Source organism: Capricornis sumatraensis, chromosome X (genome assembly GCF_032405125.1).
Source record: "Capricornis sumatraensis isolate serow.1 chromosome X, serow.2, whole genome shotgun sequence".
Lineage (NCBI taxonomy): Eukaryota > Metazoa > Chordata > Mammalia > Artiodactyla > Bovidae > Capricornis > Capricornis sumatraensis.
In genome coordinates this window covers 80,769,876-80,788,821 of record NC_091092.1, presented here as the reverse complement: position 1 = coordinate 80,788,821, position 18,946 = coordinate 80,769,876, and the positions used below count along the sequence as shown (strand labels likewise).

General features: G+C 55.2%; 1 protein-coding gene across 2 annotated transcripts; it reads left to right on the top strand.

Annotated features, from left to right (window-relative positions):
• Nucleotides 1-5,434: 5,434 nt before the first annotated feature.
• Nucleotides 5,435-18,234, top strand: EFNB1 (ephrin B1). 2 transcript variants are annotated; one of them, XM_068962091.1, is made up of 5 exons: nucleotides 5,435-6,311; nucleotides 14,840-15,117; nucleotides 15,864-15,956; nucleotides 16,171-16,299; nucleotides 16,453-18,234. In XM_068962091.1, exons 1-5 carry the CDS (start codon nucleotides 6,184-6,186, stop codon nucleotides 16,863-16,865), a joined length of 1,041 nt encoding a protein of 346 aa, XP_068818192.1. In that variant the 5' UTR covers nucleotides 5,435-6,183; the 3' UTR covers nucleotides 16,866-18,234. The 2 variants fall into 2 exon arrangements, with proteins under 2 accessions (XP_068818192.1, XP_068818194.1); XM_068962093.1 differs by lacking the exon at nucleotides 16,171-16,299 and having other exon boundaries at nucleotides 15,864-15,960; nucleotides 16,478-18,234.
• The last annotated feature ends 712 nt before the right edge of the window (nucleotides 18,235-18,946 follow it).

Below are 18,946 nucleotides of genomic sequence, written 5' to 3'. Positions count from 1 at the left end.
AGTAGGCTTGGGTTTATCAGTTGAGAAAGCCCAGACCTGACCCTTTAACCATTTTTTTTTTTACTTCACTGAAAAACTATAATTACATATTGCTGACCCTTTAACCCTTATGGTAGGTTGGGAGATAGGAAGTTAGTTCATAGGCTAGTGAGGGGTAAGAATTAGGAGGGCTGGAGAAAGGAGGAAGCACTGCCTCTTCCCTTGGTTCCTCAGGTTGTTCAAATATTTGCTCTGCTTTGGGTGTTCCTCCAAGGGAATTGTATTCCCTGTGTTTAAGGGGTCACACAAGTCCAGTGTGTTCTCTAAGGAGCCAGGAGCAGGATTGGGCAAAGATGCCATTTCTGCAGCCAGCATTGTCCTCTTCTGGGCTTACTAGTTCTCTGAGATGGGGAGCTAAGCTGGGGTTAGCAACAGATGGGGACAATGGCTGCTCCCCACCCTGAATTCCTGAGCCCCTGACTGTGATGAATGGCCCAGCCCCTCTTTGCACATTCCCCAGGTCACTGGAGTGAGGGAGTGATAGGTGGGCCAGGCTGGAATGCTGCTGAGTTTCCCCCATAGCTGCCCTCCCTGGGGCCAGAAAGCAAGGACAGGAGAGACTGTTAGAGTAAGCTGAACCCAGATCAGTGACACACAGGAGTTCAGGGATACCCAAAGATGAGGCCTTCAAGGAGCCAAGGGTTCCAGCTGCAGTCCAAAGCCTGTGCTACCTGCCATGCCACCCATAGCCATGCGCTGGCCTTCAAATCCCTTGTTCTAGGGTCTTTTCAGGCACAGGGGAAGGTCATTTTCCTGTGTGGGCCCAAGGGCTTTGGACAGATTTCTAGGAGTTCAAGGTAGGGTAATGAGGTGCAAGGAGGGGATAAAGAGAGAGGGAGGGAGAGGGCAGGCCCATCTCAGGAAGAAAAGGTCTCTTATCTGTGGTGTCATCCTGCCAACAGCATGATCTGGAGCCAGGCTGACACCTGGAAGATCAAGGTAATCTCAGTGCACACACCCATAAACCAGGCTTGAAGCTGGGGCAGGGACCAGGGACTGAACGTCTGGCTGAACTCTTGGCTTTGGGGACTACCTTCTCTTTCCCCAGCCACTGGGAATTGCCATGGCTACAGTGAAACTAGACTAGCAGGGCTCACCTACCTGGGGCTTGGTCTGGGGCGTGGTGCAGCCAGGAGAGGGGTGGGAGGAAGAGTAGGAAGGCTCCCACCCTGGGCTTGCCCTGAGCCTGACCCAGAGATAGAGTGATTCGGGAAAAGCAAGGTGTTCACTGGGGAGGGAGGACAGCCTGAGCTCAACACAGACCCCAGGTGGTCTCTGCTAGAGGGCAGTGAAGGCAGAGGAAGACCAGGAGAGAAGCGGCTAGTGGCACAAAGAAGTTGGCTGGATAAGAGAGGGCTCTGCAGGCTGAGGGTGGTAGGGGCAGGGTGTGCAGCCTGATTGAGCCTGGAGCCTCAGTTTTCTCTTCTCTAAAATAGGCCTATCAATATCAATCTCAGGGATGTTGTGAGAATTAAACAAAGATAGCATAGCATCAAGGGTGAGAGTGCCCAGCTACAGTGACTGGCATACAGATGGGGTTCAAGAAACACAACCATCCCTCTCCCTGTAGGGATCAGTTGTGTATATCTGTGAAGACGATGCAGGCAGAGGCTGTGGGTCTTCAAGGGGACGACAGGAGGATTAGGATAGGCCAGAGATGACCATAGACAGGAGAGAGGGCTGCTAGCCTCATGGCGTAGTCCCAGCTGGCATCACCCCAGGCCTCAGGGCAGGCTTCCTGTCCTCTGACCCTTCACTGTACAAGGTCCACACTTTGACACATATTCCTTTCCAGGGCCCTGGAGTATTCGAGTAGAGTCATGTGTCTGAGCTCAAGTTATGCAGCTCTATGGCCCAGGTTTGAATCCTGACTCTTCTTCTCCCTGGCTGTGTGGCTTTAGGTGAGGAAGGTCACTTCTCTTGTCTCAGAGTACAAAGACAAGGAAAGGTCAAGGACAAGGGCCACAGTAATAAGAGAGGGGGTGTGAGTGTTCATGCACATGGACAGGACAGTCCCATGAGAAAACGTGGAGGCTAGACTCTATGTCCCGTAGGGTTAGGAACCAGGCCTGACAGCTGGTGCTGTGTGAATTAATAGGCAAGGAAGACAGTGAGTTCATATATGAATATGTACATGTGTGAGAATATGAGAAGAGCTAAAAAAATGTGCATGTGGCACATAAAGCATGTGTGAACGGGTGAGAACATGTGTGACTGGGAATGAGGGTGTCTCTGTGGGAGGCTCTGTGGAGGAATAATAGTTTCCATTTAGTAAGCACCATGGTGGGCTGGCTGTGATGCTGAGACCTTTCTGTGCATTATCTCACTCCCCGCTCAGCACAGTTCCATGAATGAGAGATGAGCTCCAGGTTACAGAAGAGTTAACTGAAGCACACAGGGGAAGCGACTTGACCAAGGACATACAATTGATAAGCAGTGAACTCTATGGCTCTGAAGTCCATAACTCCATGCCTCCCGTGGGTGTGAGAAGCTGAGTTATGCAGCTCTCTGGGGGGTGCTGTTATGACACCTGAGGCCTCCTGCAGCTGCCAGATGTTTTTTGGCACCCCTGGGTTCAGAAGGCCCCTACATACAGATTTCCATCTGCTTGGAGATTCTTGAAGGCAGGGCTTGGTGGGATTCCTCTTTAGATCTCAGCTCAGAGGCAATCACAGGATCAGTGCTCAGGAAACCCTGGTGGACTTTAACCCTGAGGGGGGTGTGTGTTCAGTGACACTGATCTGGGAGGCTTGGGAACGTGTGTGACTGCCACTAGGATAGTGAGCTTGGATAAGAGAGGGTCCACATCCCCAACAGATCCTGACTTCCTTTTCAACTTCCCTGGGGAGTAATTTTCCCTACCTTAGGGGGCATGAATCACTACATAAGAGGCCCTGCTAGGGTGGGGCAGGAGGTGGGATCCTGGAGTCATTGGCCCTGGCTGCAGCATGGAATAGGCCCAGCCCTGCTACAGAGGCTCCAGTAGGCAGGTTGAGGCAGAAAGGCTGCACCATGACCAGCGGTGACCAGTGTGTGAAGCAGGCCTAGACACAGAGTCCTCTCTTCTTTCCTCTGTGCCCTCCCCACCCAGGATGAAGTGTTGGCACACTCAGGAGCTGCTGCTGTCTTCCCAGGCTTCCCAAGTCTGGCAGCATAGCTTCATCTGCCCCATCCGCCACCTGATCAGCCCCCCACCTAGGCTCACCTCCCGAGGGGCACTGGGCATGTTAGCAGTGGAATCTGAGACTGGTTCTGGGATTGATGGTGGGTGACTTTAGCTAAGAACTTGGGGATATGGCCAGGGACATAGATGAACTTTCCCAGGCCTAGAAACCCCTCAGAGGACTGTGAGTGAAGAGTAAAGTCCTGGCCATCCTGAAGGTTGCTGCTTTCCAGGCATTAACCAGCTTTTAACCAGGAATGAAGTAAGTAAGCAAGTAAGCAAGAAGAGGGGCTGGAAATGTAGTGACTCAGTATGCTATAGAAAACTGGGCACAGGCTTAGGAGACAGAGAAGTCTGGGGCCAAATTCTGCTTCTACCATCAATCAGCTCCATGACCTCAAATGAGTCACTTCCCCTTGAGCCTTAGTTTTCCCTCTTACATAAAATAGGGATCGTGGAACTCATCTCAAAGGATTGTGAAGGGAAATGCCTCTACCATGGTTCCTGGAACATAGTAGGCACTCAGTAAGTGGCAGGTTGTTTTCCATCCTCACGTTTTGCTGTCTTTCCATGCCCTTTGGACAATCTTAAGTCTCCAACTTGGTCTGTTGGTGAGTCCCTGCACCTTGTTCTTGTCTCTCCTTGCTCACACCCTAATAAGGAATCCAGCTGGGAGGTGAGAGACCCTAAACAGCTCCTCCTCTTCTATTTCTACCCATATCCTCCTCTTCCTCTAGGCCCTGTTCCTGAAAGTGAGAGTAACCCATTTCCTCTCCTGCAAGTGAGAATAACCCACTTCCCTCTCTTTGTTTCCCCCAAATATAGGTCCACTTTATGAACCAAAGAGGTCATCAGAGGATCCAGTGAGAAAGTCGGTAACTCAGCCTCCTCTTTAAGTGAGAGGACAGGAAACTGTGTAAATGGCAGAGCACTTCAGGACTGTCTCTAATTATCTCCATAAAACAGCAGCAAAGAGACTTTAAGTCTTCGCCAATCCCTGAGCCAACTCCAAACTCAGATCTTCCTCCTAGTGCTCTCTCTTCCTCCCCATAGGGGACCGCGGTTCTAGCCAAGGCCACTACCCCTGTCCTGGGTCTTGCGCTCGAGCGCGTGTGCCAGGCTCGTGTGTGCCACGCTCCTGTTGGAGTGGGCACTCTCAGTCGGTCCCAGGCGCCGGCAGCGTTATAAAAGTCCAGTAGAGGGAGACATTAGCATGTGGGTACATCTGTTGAGGTCCGACGAGGGAGAGTGGGTCGGACCTGGAGGGTCTGAGCTATGGGATTGAGCCAAAGTTATAAGCAAAGAAGCGAGGAGGGGCGGGGAGAACAGGCCAGGGCTGGGAGACAAAGACCCAGATGGCGAGGCCGGGAGGCGCTGGAGTCTGGTGTGCTGGGGCCAGGGCATCTGCTTTTGCATTTTCTAAAGGTGCCTCTGTCCTATAACCTTTCCTCTTTGCGTCATTCTTTATCGAGGTGCCCTCTCATTCCCTCTGGCCTATCTCGGGGCCTTGCCTATACCTTCAGACAGGACAAGACTCGAAATCTGGGCCCCTGGTGTCCCACAAGGCTCTTCTGCAAAGTTAAGATTTCCAAGGCCTCGTCCCCAGGGGTGAAGAAATTCTCCCCCACCCTCCTCTTTCCCTTACTTGACCCCTCTGAGATTCCACCACCCACCGATATCCATTTGTCTGTTCAGGACTCTGGGTCCATGTGCAAGCGGACACTGCACTGTGAAGGTGAAAGAAGCAAAGCCTACCAGAGTCCTGCGAGAGAAGGGACAGGCAGTAAACAAGTTATCTTTGCCACAGTGGTGGGCATGGAGCAAAAACTTCAGGGCTCGCGCGTGTAACAAGAATGGCAGTACTTTCCCGGGATACTCGTGACAGGACCTGTCTGGCCCAGGGCAGTGGGCCGGAGTGTTGAACAGGCGCGCAGGGAGCAGAGCAGGCCAACAACTCTAGAGGAGCGCCAACTTCCCACGGGCAGAGCGCTCTGAGAACAGGACTAGGCGGAACCCATCCCTAACCGCACGAGCCGCACACTCAGATTGGTGCCATCGAGAGTGCGGCGTCCTTAAGAGTTCCCGAAAGCCCGCCCCCTTCCTCTTCTAGAGGCGTGGTGCGGGGCAAGGACCCCGTGACGGAGCTTGCTATTGGCTAAAACGAGTAGGGTTGGCCTTGCGTACGCCTGAGCAGGGGAGTAGACAGCTCAGCGGCAGCGGAGGGAGTCTATGCGTGCTGGACAGCAGTGGGAGGTGTGTGAGCCTCGCACTGAACGCAGACTCTCGGGCGCAGTCGCCGGGAAGCTAGGACTCGGCGACTGGGCTGCCAGGCCAAACGCCTAGGCTTCAGAGGCGCAAACTGATGGGACTGGCTTGCTCGGCAACGTCTCTCCGCTCTTCTAAATACACTAAGCGGGGCCCGCGCTGAAGTCGAAGCTGTCGGGGGGCGCCCAGCCCGGAGTTCCAGTGTGGCCTGGAGGAACGGAGCCCGTGCAAGGGCGGCCCGGTCGGGAGCCCCCGGACCGAGCTTGTGTGGTGGGGGGACTCCCACGTCTTCCCAGGGGTGCCGATTCCAGGACGGTTGAGGCGTCGGGGCAGCCACCAAGTCCCCAGCGGGGAGACCCCGTCGGGGAGAGGGCACGCAGTCCCAAACAGTCTCGGGGAGCCGAGCGGAATCGGAAGGGATCCTCCGGTGGGGGGCAGAGCCCCCGTCGCTCTTCGTGTGGCAGAGAGGCCAGGGGAACGAGCCCTCGGAGGCCGCAGCTCATGCCGGAGTTGCGGGCGGCTGCCCAGTGAGTCCTCCTGGCCGGCGGGGCGGTGAAGAGCGACACCAAAGCCGGCGGGAGGGGAGCACTTCAAGGCCGGCGGCTGCGGAGGATGGGCGCCTGAGCGGTTCAGAGAGCAGCGCGGCACGGGAAGGCGAGGCCAGCTTTGCTGAGGAGGTGCCAGGGGATCCCGAAGTGCAGCCTGCCCCCGGGAAGATGGCCCGTCCTGGCCAGCGTTGGCTCGGCAAGTGGCTTGTCGCGATGGTCGTGTTGGCGCTATGCCGGCTCGCCACGCCGCTGGCCAAGAATCTGGAGCCCGTGTCCTGGAGCTCTCTCAACCCCAAGTGAGTAACTTATCTCTTCTGGTCCCTGAGGGTGGGAGGCACTCCTTCGGGGTGAGGCCGCGCGCCCCCGAGCGCCTGTGGGAAGGTGTTCAGAGGCGGAGCGGCGCCCTATTTTGTCTCGGGCTTTTTCGAGTGTGTTTCCCTGCGGACGGGCGGGGAAGGGTGCGGCGGGGTTGGGTGGGGGCACTTGGCTGTATTGTGACCCCTCGGCTTCTCGGCTGTCTCCTCCGCACGTCCCAAATCAAGTCGAGATTGTCGCGCCGGGCAGAGCTGGGAGTCGGAGCGCTCTAGAGCGCACCGAAGAGCTGGGTAGGGGAGAGAAAGCAGCCCCCTTTAGGGCCCCTGGGAACGTGGCGGTTTTCTCGGGGAGCGGCTGGCGGAGTTGGGGAGTGGGGGCGAGCTTGACCTGGGCAGGGGAAGAGGCCAGAACACGGGTTCCCCGTTTGTTTAGCAGTGAAGGGACCGCGGCGCGGGACTTCGCGCTTGGGGCGGGTGGCAGTGCCTGTATCCTGATTCGGGCTTCTCCCATCTTCATTTCTTTCTTCCCATTTCGCCTCCCTAGCTTTTCGTTTTGCTGCTTCTTCCAGCCCTCGCCCCCCCCCCCCACCCCCGCCACCTTTCTCCCTGCTGGGGCCGTGGAAGGGCGGGCGCCGCTCCCAGGCTCACAAAGGCGGCGGGTGGAGAGAGGCGGAGTGGGAAAGGGGTTTTGTTGGAGGGGGGGTGGGTTCGATCCATCGCCCGTCGGGGGTCCAATGGAGCCGACAGCAGAGCTTCCAGGGCTGGCCGGGGTGGAGTGTGGCGGCCGAGCTGGCGAGGGAGGTGGGCGGCAAATGAAAGATTCCTGCCCAGGCTGGTCGCATTGCTCCTCCCCGTCTTCCCCGTCCCTCAGATTGGGGAGTTGTGCTCAGCTTTCCCAAAGGGGTTGGGGAGGCAGTTATGTAGAGGAGATCCTTTCTTTTCTCTATTCTCCTTCCCCTTCACAATCCTCGCTCAACCTCCCCCCCCCCCCACCCCAACCACACACCTTTCAGGGCGGTGGCTCAATGGTTTCTGGGCTGTTAGTGGGGAGTCGCTGGGTTGTGTAGTGACCTCTGGACCTTTTCCTCTTTTGGCATCCAGGACTTAGGTTGGAACCCAGGGTCAAAATTGCTTTTCCTTCCTGTTTTCTGGAGGGCCCAGCAGTGTGCGGACACCTCACTTAGTGGGAAACGGGGCCCTAGGCCTGCGCTATCTGTATGATTCCTATATCTGGAATCTCTTTCTGTCCACTCTCCTGGGCTCCCGGCTAACTTCCCGAGCTCCTGCCTGCCTTGGCCTCTTAGGTTCCAGGGGCGGTGCATCTCTCAGCCCTGGAGTGGAAGAGGGCAGCTTCTTTAGTTCTCTTCTCCTTGAGTTAAGGCAGGGTCCTATTTATCGGTTAGTGGGATGTCTAAACCAGGGTCAGGGTACAAGGAAAGGCATTGACAAGAATTTCTTCTTTACTCAGAAGCCAAACTGGGCACAGTGCTCTGCTAACAGCAGGGACTCAAAATGGTCTTGGGGCCTGGGGCTGCTCAGCCCAAGGAGAAAGATTGTGAAGCTCCCAGTTCTCTCCTGTGAAGGTGGAGGCTGGAAATGCTCTCTCGAGTATGGAGAGCTGAAATCCGCCTGGGGTAGCCCATCATAGGGGCTCATGGGAGTGACCTAATTGCTCTCTCGGGTCTCTAACCAGAGATAGCATGCTGCTCCACAGCTGGAAGGAAGCCCTCCTGCAGAGTGCGGGGGGTGGGAACTGGGAGAAACAAGATCTCCCTGAGCTTCACCCTTTTTGTGTTTTGAGCCTTGAGTGCTCTGGACCAGTTTACAGGTTTTTGAGATCTGCCCCCCTCCCAGATCCACTTCAGGCTGAGGGCAGACATCCTGGGGGTGGTGGGGGTGGTGGCTGGGGCCTCAGTAGGACCTGCACGAATTCCATCCTGTAATTGAGCAGATTCTAGGAACAGTGGGGGACTGATCCTGGTGCCCCTATGGTCCCCCAGTCCATGTTCCGTCTATACTCCGGGGTCTGGAATGCAGCCTGTCTGTGTGTGTTGGCACGGGTTGCGGGGGGCGGGGTGCAGGAGGACAAGAGGAAGGCACTGCCCTCAGCTTCACTCTGAGCTCTGGGGGCTGCCTCTGCCACTGCGCCCAAGCCTTGAGCTCCCACAGTCTTTGAAATCAAGTCTCTTTCTGTCCGTGTCTCCCTCTTTGCCTCCTGCCTGACTTCTCCCTCTCAGGCTCTTGTTGGTTCGCCCTCTCACACCCTGTGTGAGTCGCGTTCACCTCCCCTCTCCAGCTCGACTTGCCCGGCTCTCCCTCTTTCTCACACTCCCTCTCACTCTTAGTCACTCTCTGCCTCTTTTTCTCAAGTCCTTTTGTTTCTCGCACATGCCCGTGCTCTCCCTCACAGGCTCATTTTCTCTTCCCTCCCCTCTTCCTCCCGGCTTTTGGTTTCTCTCCTCAGTCCTGTCAGGAGCTGGCAACCCCCCTCCCCCCAGAAAAATCTCCCAGTGCCTATAAACCCTGCTTAATTGCTTCCTCCTTGGGACAAAAAAAATCAAAATAAAGAAGTGGTGGGGCTGGGGGTGTGTTTCCAGGTTTCAGGGTACAGGGAGCCCCAGCTCTGACCAAGAGAAGGGAGCTGGAAGGGCTGACTGCAGACTCTCAGCGTCTCACCCCAGTTGGTGCTGGGGCTTTCCAGGGTGATAGTCTCTGGTGGCAAGAGCATCTGTCTCCTTGGCCCCCCTCGTCAGATTTGCCCAGTGAGCGCAGTGTGAGAAGATGGGTCTGGGCCCGCTAGAGGTTGGAAGGAACCAGAGTGCGTGAGTGTGCTTGGATTGGTGGGGGTGGGGGGCTGTGATGGAAGGTCCCAGGGCAGCCCCCTCCTCCAGCCTCCTCCCCTGAGAGCTTGGGGCAGCCGGCAGGCCTCATACTTGAGTCCTCAGCCAAGTCCAGCTGCTGCAATTCAGTCTCTCAGTCCCGTTCTGACCCTTTCCTGCCCCCCACTCAGGTTCCCCCACCTCCAGGGAGTGGGAATGTGCCTGAGATCATATTACACCTTCCCTGCAAGGGGTGGGGGTGGGGGTTTCAGCTTGGCATCCAGGACCCTTGACTCCATCCAGCATGGGTGGGGGCAGCTGCAGACCCCAACCCAGGCTTGCCTGCTGTAAGCCAAAGTGTTGGTCCCAGCCCCCTCACAGCTGTTCCAGCTCACAGTCCTGGGGAGGCCAGCTCAGGGGGCCCCCTTTCCGGGGCGGCTAGGGACCTGACCTCTTTTACTCTGTGGCTGATTGGCCACAGGTGGGGGCCTGAAAGCGATGGGAACCCAGCAGCTCCTAAAGTTCCCTGTTCCCCTCCCTCCCTCCCCCAACCCCAGGCATTCAGTCCAGGGCAAGAAGGGCCTGGTGAGGCTGGGTCAGGAGCTGAATCTAGGGTTCCCTTTCTCCTCTCAGGCTCTCCAGTGCCTCAGCAACTGTGGTGGATGGGGATGGGTGGGCCCTGGATACTACCATGCATCACTGTTTTTTGATGTTGGGGTTATGGAGCAGGTAGGCCAGCCAGGAGGCTGCTGGTTGCCATGGGAACAGTAGGTTTAGGGGGAGGATCCACCCTATGATTATTAGGGGAGCTGAGGTAGGGCGATGCTCACCAGCCATATTAGGGGTTAATTGCCCTGGGCGCTGTGGCAGCCCCTCCTGGGTGGATTTTCATGGTAGTCATTTGGGGTAGGGGCGCTGGCAGCCAGGAGTGTAGTAAGGTTCTTCAGCTTCTTCTAAATGGTATTTGGTGTGCTAACTAACAGTTGGGCAGTACCTCGCTACTTCCAAAGCATCTTCATATGTGAACTCATTGGCTGTTCCCAACAGCCCTGGGAAGTTAGAATTGCCCCTGTTTTGCAGATGAGGAGGCATTTGCCCAGAAAAGGAAAGTGACTTGTTTCAAGTCAGTCAGCTCCTAGCGGGGAGAGCTGCCTTGTGCTGTTCTTTCCACACCATCCTGCTGCCTTGGGATATGGGAGAGACAGGGCTTGGGAGGAGGCGCTGGCTCTAGCCGCCGGCTTCCCCTCTCACTTCACAGGTGTATGTGCATCTGTCCTTGTGACTCAGGCCCTGCCCACGTGGGATGAGCAGTGCTCCAGCTTCCTCATTTGACTTTCCTAGGCCACCATCTGAGGGCAGGCTGCTCGGGATGATCTAGAGGCAGCCAGCTCCATGCCTGGCACACTTCCTCCTGAGCTCTAAACAGCAGCCTTGGTTCCTCTCTGGGCCAGGAGTCTCACTGCCTTTTAGGGACCCCACAGAAAGCAGACAACAAGGAAGGGGCTGTTGAACCCCCAGTGGGCCCTAGTGTTGGCCAGGTGGGGCAGAGGGGAGGCATGGTTTAGTGTAGGTGTGTGTGTGAGGGGCGGCTTCCTCTGGGGCTCTCCTGGCTTCTCTGCCTCTGACAGCACTGTGTGTGTGCCAGGACCCAGCTGCTGTTCCTGCCCACCCACGCCTGGGCGGGCACTGCTGGGACACGCCAGGCCTGCTCCTGCTGCCTCGGGGGCTGGGTGGAGCTGGGGGAGTGAAAGAGGAGCCTTTAATTTGGGGACTCTCCACCCTTGCTGGAATGAGTGTAGACTTGAGCTCTGGCTTGGGGTCTGTCCTCCACTGGTCCTGCCACCCTTGGGGGTGCTGAAGTCACTGAATCAAAGCTGTGGCTAGAGTCTTCTACCAAACCTGTGGTGGCGTGGCCTAGGACCGGACTTGTCCTTTTGGGCAGTCTCTGACCACAAGTTCCTAGGGCCTGAGGGAAGGGTGAGAGGGACAGAAATGTAGAGCTGGTGGAATGTGGGCAGGTTTCTAGACACAACCTCCCCAGATCCAAAACTCTCCCTGCTGTCGATTGTTGGTTTTTGGGTGAATAGGGGCTTAGCTGGACAAAGAAGCAGGGGGGTAGTTGGCCTCTGACCAGTAGTGGCTACTGTGCCAGACCCTCAGGCTTCTCCCCTTCTAGAATTCTTTAAGCTCAGTAGGCAGCCTGGGGAAGAGACTTGGGTTAAGGTGGAGGGGAAGAGGCAGGCCACAGATAGGAGCCTGAATGCTCAGGCCACCTCCCGAAAGTCCTTATACTCCCTGGGGTGGCTCTCTGGGGTCCCAGGGGCTATCAGAGGCTAAGGAGGGAAAGCCTCAGGGGTTACCATGGTGACCTGCTACAGGCTTCCTGCTGGGCCATGTCAATCCCCTTATTTTCCAGAAAAGGGCTTTGTCTGGGGGTGGCCCCAGACAGAAAAGCTTGGTTTGATGATGGAAGGAGAGCTAGTTTTTGAAAACTGGGGGGTAAACAGTTTAACTAGGCACTCTCATCCTCTTCCTCTCAGCCCCTACTCCTGGTGGATATAAAGGGAGACCTGCAGGGTCCCTGCTGTAGAGGATGACTAGCATATTACCTGACCTCAGGCTTAACTCTCACAGGCTGCATACCCACCCCTCATGGCCCCTCGCCACTTTCTGGGGCTTCTCACAGGCCCAGGTGCACTTTTCTCAGTAGTGGGGAAGACAGAGGCTGAGAAGGCACCATCATGGTGCACCAGGGTCAGGGAAGGCAGGTCTCATCAGGCTCCGCTCCCTTCTGCATTTTAGGGGAAGGTGAGTTTCCCTCTGCCAGCTGCTATGCAAATAAGCTCATGCATATTTATGAATCCTGTTCGCTGAGGTTGATGAGAGTCTGAGGGGTACTGGGGGCAATAGTCCTCTCTCTTTCCCATTCCCCCACCCACTATGTAGACATCTGTTTCCTTGGTTGTGTCCAGGTTCCAGGGCTCCAGAACCCAAGTGGTGGTGGGAGACTGCTCAGAGTTGACAAAACTCCCTGATGGGTAAGGCGGGCCAAGTGGTTAGAAAAGAGAGCTGGCCTGTACCCCTATGCGTGCTCTCTGTCTACGTGCTGTCATCTCCAGGTAGGGTCTTGTGGAGGAGAAGCTGCACAAGGATTCAGCCAATGTTTCAGGTACTCTTAGACCTCTGGGGGATAACATCCTGGGAGAGTTTAGGCTCCCTGGCTTGGCTTTGGTAGCACCCCTCAATAGGAACATTCATCTGGTTGCTCATTCCCTCACATGAGGAGCTTGGACTCAGTGGCTCTCAAAGGTTCCTTCTAGTTTTTAGAAGTTGTCTAATCCTACTACCTGGCTGGAACCAGTATGAGGATTAGAAGGTGAAAAATGCCTTGGCAATTATAAAGGCTTTGGTGAAACTTCTTGGCTTTTTGTGGTGTGTGGAGTTGGAGGTATTTTCTCTTAAATGTTTGTGTGGGCCTCCATCCCATGCCTGCTTCCTTGCTTGGCCTCTGGAGTTTGGTAAAGCCAGGTACTAAGTGGGGAGACCTTCTCGTTGTGACTTTTACCCTCCTGCACAGCAGGATGGAAGATTCCAGCTTAGTGGAGCCTCCCTGGACATGGAGAGAGGGCTGCTGTTCTTCATCTACTTGGTCTAGTTCCTTTACCTCCTTGGATATCATTTCCCTCCATCAGGTGAGGATACTGAGCTCCCTTGTAGTCCCTGCTGTGGAATGGGTCCTTGGGGAGTGGAACCATGTTTTTCCATTATCAGCTTCATTCCGTTGAAGCACTACTTTCAGCTCTTCATTGCCCTTCCTGCTGGAGAGTCTGTCCCTAACTGGATGAAACCCACACTGATTGTTGTAACCCTTGCCTTTCAGTCTGACCCCAGCTGAGCTTTTCCGCCTCTTCTGCTCTTCTCTACCCTTCACTGGGACAATCCCTGGCCTAGATTTTGTGTCCCAGCCACTGCTGTCTATTCTTGCTGGGTGTTGACTTCTTATTCCTCCCCTGGGACCTGCTTTCATCCTACTCTTTCTGTGGGACCATTTCTACACTTCATCTCAGCCAAAAGGCCAAGAAGCAATCTATGGGACCATTTCTGACTGTCCTGTCAGATGAGCTGTCTCCTTCCTCTCTCTGCTTCCAGCCCTTGCCTTTTGAGCCACCATCCTTGCATATAGCCTCCAGATAGCCTGGTGCTATCCATTGCTGCCACATGAACCATTTATTTTTCCAACCCACACTAGACAGTAAAGTCCTTATGGATAGAGCTGTATCATCTTTTCCTCTCCCCGACCCAAGAAACAAGACTGGGCTCATAGGTCCTTGGTGTTAGTGTCTGGTTTCCTACCTCTTGGCAGACCAGACTATTTCTAAGCAGGAGTCAAATGGTTGAGTGCCAACTGTGTGCTCTGTGCATGCCATCATGTCTCCCCTCCACCATCCTTAGAGGTGGGACTCTTACCACTCTCAGTTTATAAGTGAGGACACAGAAGCTTAGGGAGATCAGGCAGCTCATGCAAGGTTGCAGAGCTTGTAAGGGCCACTGTCTGTCTGATTCCAAAGCATGTCTTCTTTCTCCTATATTTCCCAGGCTCAGAAATGGCTGAGAGAACTTACTGTGTGCTTAGGCAAGGACAGGATGATATGAATCAGTGGCCCCAGGCAGCTGCCATCCCCTTGCTATTTCCCAGTGCCTGGCCTTCTGGATCAGAAGATGAACCTGGCTCAGGAGGCATTTATGCATTTTCCCTCAGGATTGGGAGCAGAGTCAGTGTGTGTGTGTGTGTGTGTGTGTGTGTGTGTGTGTGTGTGTGTGTGTGTGTATGGTCAATAAAAGGTGGGTGAGCAAGGTTCTTGGGGCCCTGTCCTATATGATCTATCATTCCTGCTTGGGCCTCTTCTTCCCTTTCTCTGTTCTTCTTAGCAGTGAGACTGGTCAGATTTGGGCATTTGGGCTCTTGCATTATGGGAGTGGGATGAGTCCTGGTAGGATGCCAGGCAGTGGGAGTGGGGAGTGGAGAGAGCTGTGTGGAGCTTTACCTAGCTAGAGACTATGCCCATTATCCCTTGGCTCTAGGCAAGGTCTGTTCATATCTCATTATCATGCCCAAGATTAGCATGAATGGGAGAGAAGACATGGGTCTCAGATAGGTTGTGCACCCCCAGCCATTGACTGGGAGTTGTGGGGGTGGTTTCTAGGGCGTGTGTGGGCTTGTTCTGTGTGTGTTTCTGTGTTCTGTGCACATAAGTGCATACACATGTGTGTGTGCTGAGGAGCTGGTAGCAGTGGCTATGAAAAATGTGAATGTGTTGGGGGTGAGAGGAGGACAGGGCCACCACCTCCAGGCAGCCCAAACCCGACACCTTGGTGCCCAGCCCATCTGCCACGTCAGCCCCCTGCGGAAATACCACATTAGGACAAAGGGCTCTCCCAGCTAGGCAGTGCCCTGCCCTGCCGAACAGTCAAAGCCTGACAGCCTTGCCCATGGGCCACCCCTTCCACGCCCTGCTGGCAGTGTGGTTCTCTTTCCCCACCCGCAGCATAAGGTTGAAGGTACAGAGTGTCTGTCCTCTCCATCTCTACCCAGTGGGCCTAGCCTGGTCCTCATTGTCTGCTCTCCGGGTTCTGGGAATGGCCGGAGACCCCCAACCCTGAGGCTAACCATCTGTCTTTCTTTTTGGGCAGGTTCCTGAGTGGGAAGGGGCTGGTGATTTACCCAAAGATTGGAGACAAGCTGGACATCATCTGCCCCCGAGCAGAAGCTGGGCGGCCCTATGAGTACTACAAGCTGTATCTGGTGCGGCCTGAGCAGGCAGCGGCCTGTAGCACCGTGCTTGACCCCAATGTGCTAGTCACATGCAATAGGCCAGAGCAGGAAATCCGCTTCACCATCAAGTTCCAGGAGTTCAGCCCCAACTACATGGGCCTGGAGTTCAAGAAGCACCATGATTACTATATTACCTGTGAGTCCCTACCCACCATGTGGTTCTGTCTTGTCCTGTAGTGGTGGGAACTTCTGAGTAGTACAAGGAGACTACACACATTTCAGGCCCAGCCTGATCCAGGCCCATTGAGGATTGGCATGCTCTCCTCCTAGCCTGGTATTGGAATTCTGGCCCCAACAATTACCATGGGGTCTGCTGCCAGCTCGCTCTGGCTCTTAAGAGTTGGGAGAGGACTCCAATCTGTGGTGCTCTCTCTCTTATTTTCTTTGCCCACCTAAGATCTAATCTTGTGAATGGCAGAATTGGCAGACCTTCAGCCTTTCTCTTTATGGGAAACTGAGGCCCCAGGAGGTGAAGGGGCTTCTTGCGCTAGATCACACAGGGAGAGAGAAGATTGGGTCCCCAATCTAGTTCTCCTGACCTCCAATCTAGGATTCTTTCCAGTCTGTAGAGAATCCTCCCTCACCTTGCGAGTTCTAATTGCTTGGCCTCTGAGCCACATTACCCAATGAGGAGATGCATTTAGTTCAACTAAGAAAGAAGGGCCAAGGCCTGGTCATGATAGAGGAGCAGCATCTTTGTGGGAGGGGCTAGGTCCCAGACTCTTCCTAGTGGGAGAGAAGGAGAAAGGTTCACAGGTGGGTGGGACTGCTTGTAACTCCCAAGTTCCCAGTTCTATTCTTATGGACTCAGGCATCTCTAGGGCTTCTAGGTAATGCTGGCAGACCCCTCCTCCCCCTGACTGCTCTGGCCTCTCGCTGCAGCTACATCCAATGGGAGTCTGGAGGGACTGGAGAACCGGGAGGGAGGTGTGTGCCGCACACGCACCATGAAGATCGTCATGAAGGTTGGGCAAGGTGAGCATCCAGGCCAAGGGCTCCCCAGCTGGGCTTTTGCAACAGATGCTCCTGATTGAGAGTGGGGGCGTGGAGAGTAGTGGCAGGGGGGGCAGCAGGGATAGAGTATCTGAGGTCCAGCATCTGGACCATTCTCGGTTGGGAGGTACTACATAACCAAGGCACCTATGCTTCCGGAGTTTCCCTGGCTTACTTGCCCTCTCCTCACCTCCAGACCCCAATGCTGTGACACCCGAGCAGCTGACTACCAGCCGGCCCAGCAAGGAGGCAGACAACACTATCAAGATGGCCACGCAGGCCCCTGGTGGTCGGAGTTCCATGGGTGACTCCGATGGCAAGCATGGTGAGCATATGGGAGTTTCCCAGAGGGCAGAAGCCATTGCTTGGCTGCCCATTCAGGCGCTAGCTCTGAAGGAAGGCAGGGCATAGCCCAGGATCTGCCATGTATCCCTGGGACCCCTGGCTGACCTTTCTCCCCTCCCTCCCCCATCCACAGAGACTGTGAACCAGGATGAGAAAAGTGGCTCTGGTGGGAATGGAGGCAGTAGCGGGGACCCCGACAGCTTCTTCAACTCCAAGGTGGCGTTGTTTGCAGCTGTGGGCGCCGGCTGCGTCATCTTCCTACTCATCATCATCTTCCTGACCATCCTGCTACTGAAGCTGCGCAAGCGGCACCGCAAGCACACACAGCAGCGGGCGCCCGCCCTCTCACTCAGCACCCTGGCCAGTCCCAAGGGGGGCAGTGGCACTGCGGGCACTGAGCCCAGTGACATCATCATCCCCTTACGGACTACAGAGAACAACTACTGCCCCCACTATGAGAAGGTGAGTGGGGACTACGGGCACCCCGTCTACATCGTCCAGGAGATGCCGCCCCAGAGCCCAGCGAACATCTACTACAAGGTCTGAGGGCCTGAGCAGCCTCGGTCCCGAGGGACTCTCAGCCGGGACTGCACCTCTCCTTCCTCACCTACATCCCTCCCTTTGCCAGCTGTGCCCACCTTTGTATTTAGTTTTGTAGTTTCTTGGCTTTTATAATCCCCCTTTTGCTGCACCCTCTGGGCTTTGGAGGGGGGTGCTTGTGCCCCCAGCCCCCATGCTCTTGTGCCTTCCCCCTCTGGCCAGGCCTCTGGGCTCTGCGGGGGTGCCCCTTCTTGGAGGGCAGGGTCGGACGCTGATGGACAGCAGGCAGGGAGATGCCCCCCTGGCCCTGCCCCACTTCGCCCCCTTTCTCCCTTCCCAGGACTGCTTGTCCACTATCATCACTGTTTTTAATGTTTTGTGTTCATTTTTTAGCTGTCAACTCATTTTCATCTTTTTTTTTTTTTTAAGAAAAATGGAAAAAGCAGCCCCTCCCCAGGTTTTCTGAGCCTGGCCTACCCCAGTATCAGGGGCCTGGGGCAGGTTGTGACCAGCCAGGAAGCATAAGATGGCACTTCTTTTGTAAACTCCTTGACAATTTTTTTTTTTTTTTGCAGGGGGGCAGGGGAGAGGCAGGCCAGGGCTGTTCTTGCCCATGAGGGAAGACAAGAGTGTCACTGGGCAAGGTGTCTCACCCTCCCCCACTGACCCTGCTTCTACATTGCTGATCTTGGCAATGGGGTAGTGGCTGCCACCCTTCCACCAAAAAAAAAAAATCCCTTCCTTGTGGGATTCTTGGGCATCTCCTGCCTCCCTCACTCTCACGGTAATTAACGTCTTAATTGGCTGTTGCCTGGGGAACAGGAGAGCTGCTGCAGGCAGATGACCTCATGGGGGGTGGAGGGAGGTGAGGTGCCCAGGTGGCTATTTGCCCTGCAGAGCTGGGAGTTCCCCCCTCTCCCCTCTGCCCTGTTCTCCCTTCACCTTTGGCATCCTTGGCCTGGTGGGGAAACAGAAGCCCAGGGTGGAGAACTAAGCGGGTATAAGGCCAGGTGGCCTGCTCCTTTTCTGGGCTCTGTCACAGGTGGGTGTCCCCCTATCCCAGCTCCCACTAGCCCCACAATCTTGGTCTGGGGCTTGGAAAGAGGAAGAGGCTTGCCCAGGGCTTGGCCAGCACGCCGTGCACTTTGACCCCGGCTCCTTGCCAGCACGGCTGCTAACAGACTGCCACTTGCAAGCGCCTTGCAGGCGCTCCCAGAGTGGCCATGGAAGGAGCTGGGCCTTCCACCATCCACCTCCACACTGCCTCCTGGCCAGCTGCCCACTCCAGAGCCAGGTGGGAGAGGGAGCAGAACAGCCAGCCCCTTCCAGGTGGCAGTCAAAAGGGTTTTTTTGTTTTTGTTTCTATTGCCATTTGTGTAAATACTAGTCTTTTTGGAAAAAAAAATAATGTAAAGATGTTTTGTATAAACTCTGAATTATTTTCTTGTTGCTTTTTTCTTAGAAAAAAATGAGAACTAAAAAAAAAAAAACCACATGGAGAAATGGGTGTGAAATGATGTCGTGATGTTTGGGGAATGAAGTGTGAGTGTATGAGTGAATATATGAATGAGACACAGAGAGAGATTGAGTTGTGTGTGTGTGTGTGTGTGTGTGTGTGTGTGTGTGTGTGTGTATGATTTTCACCTGACCAAAACGCTGGTGATCTGGGCAGGTGTGGGAAGATGGTGACTATCCTAGTGGAGCGAGATGCTGCAAGTGTTCTGTGCCCTTCCTCATCACAAATTCCTCTGCCCTCTTGTTCTGCTAGATACTGTGACCATATCCCCCTCTCCATCCTGTCACCACTGTGGCATAGGCCACGGGCATCTGCCCAGTCTGGCATTAGGCTCAGCTAGAAAGAGTAGATGGGGGAGGGGCTGTTCCCATGGGGACCTGGGTGTGTCCACAAGTACTGCCACCAACTGGCTGGGGCTAGATCTGGAACCTGCTGACAGGCCCAGCCCTGCCCTGCCTCAAGACACCTGGAGGTGGATGGAAATAACTTCCCAAGAGCTGGGCCTCAGCTTTGGCCCACTGGGTAACCAGGCTGCTTTAGGCGTCCCAGTTCGCTACTTAGCCAGAAGAGC

Coding starts and splice junctions, on each gene's coding strand:
- EFNB1 (XM_068962091.1), top strand. CDS start 6,184: ATGGCCCGTCCTGGCCAGCGTTGGCTCGGCAAGTGGCTTGTCGCGATG. Junction 6,312..14,839: donor TGGAGCTCTCTCAACCCCAA/GTGAGTAACTTA, acceptor CTTTTTGGGCAG/GTTCCTGAGTGGGAAGGGGC. Junction 16,300..16,452: donor TGACTCCGATGGCAAGCATG/GTGAGCATATGG, acceptor CCCCATCCACAG/AGACTGTGAACCAGGATGAG.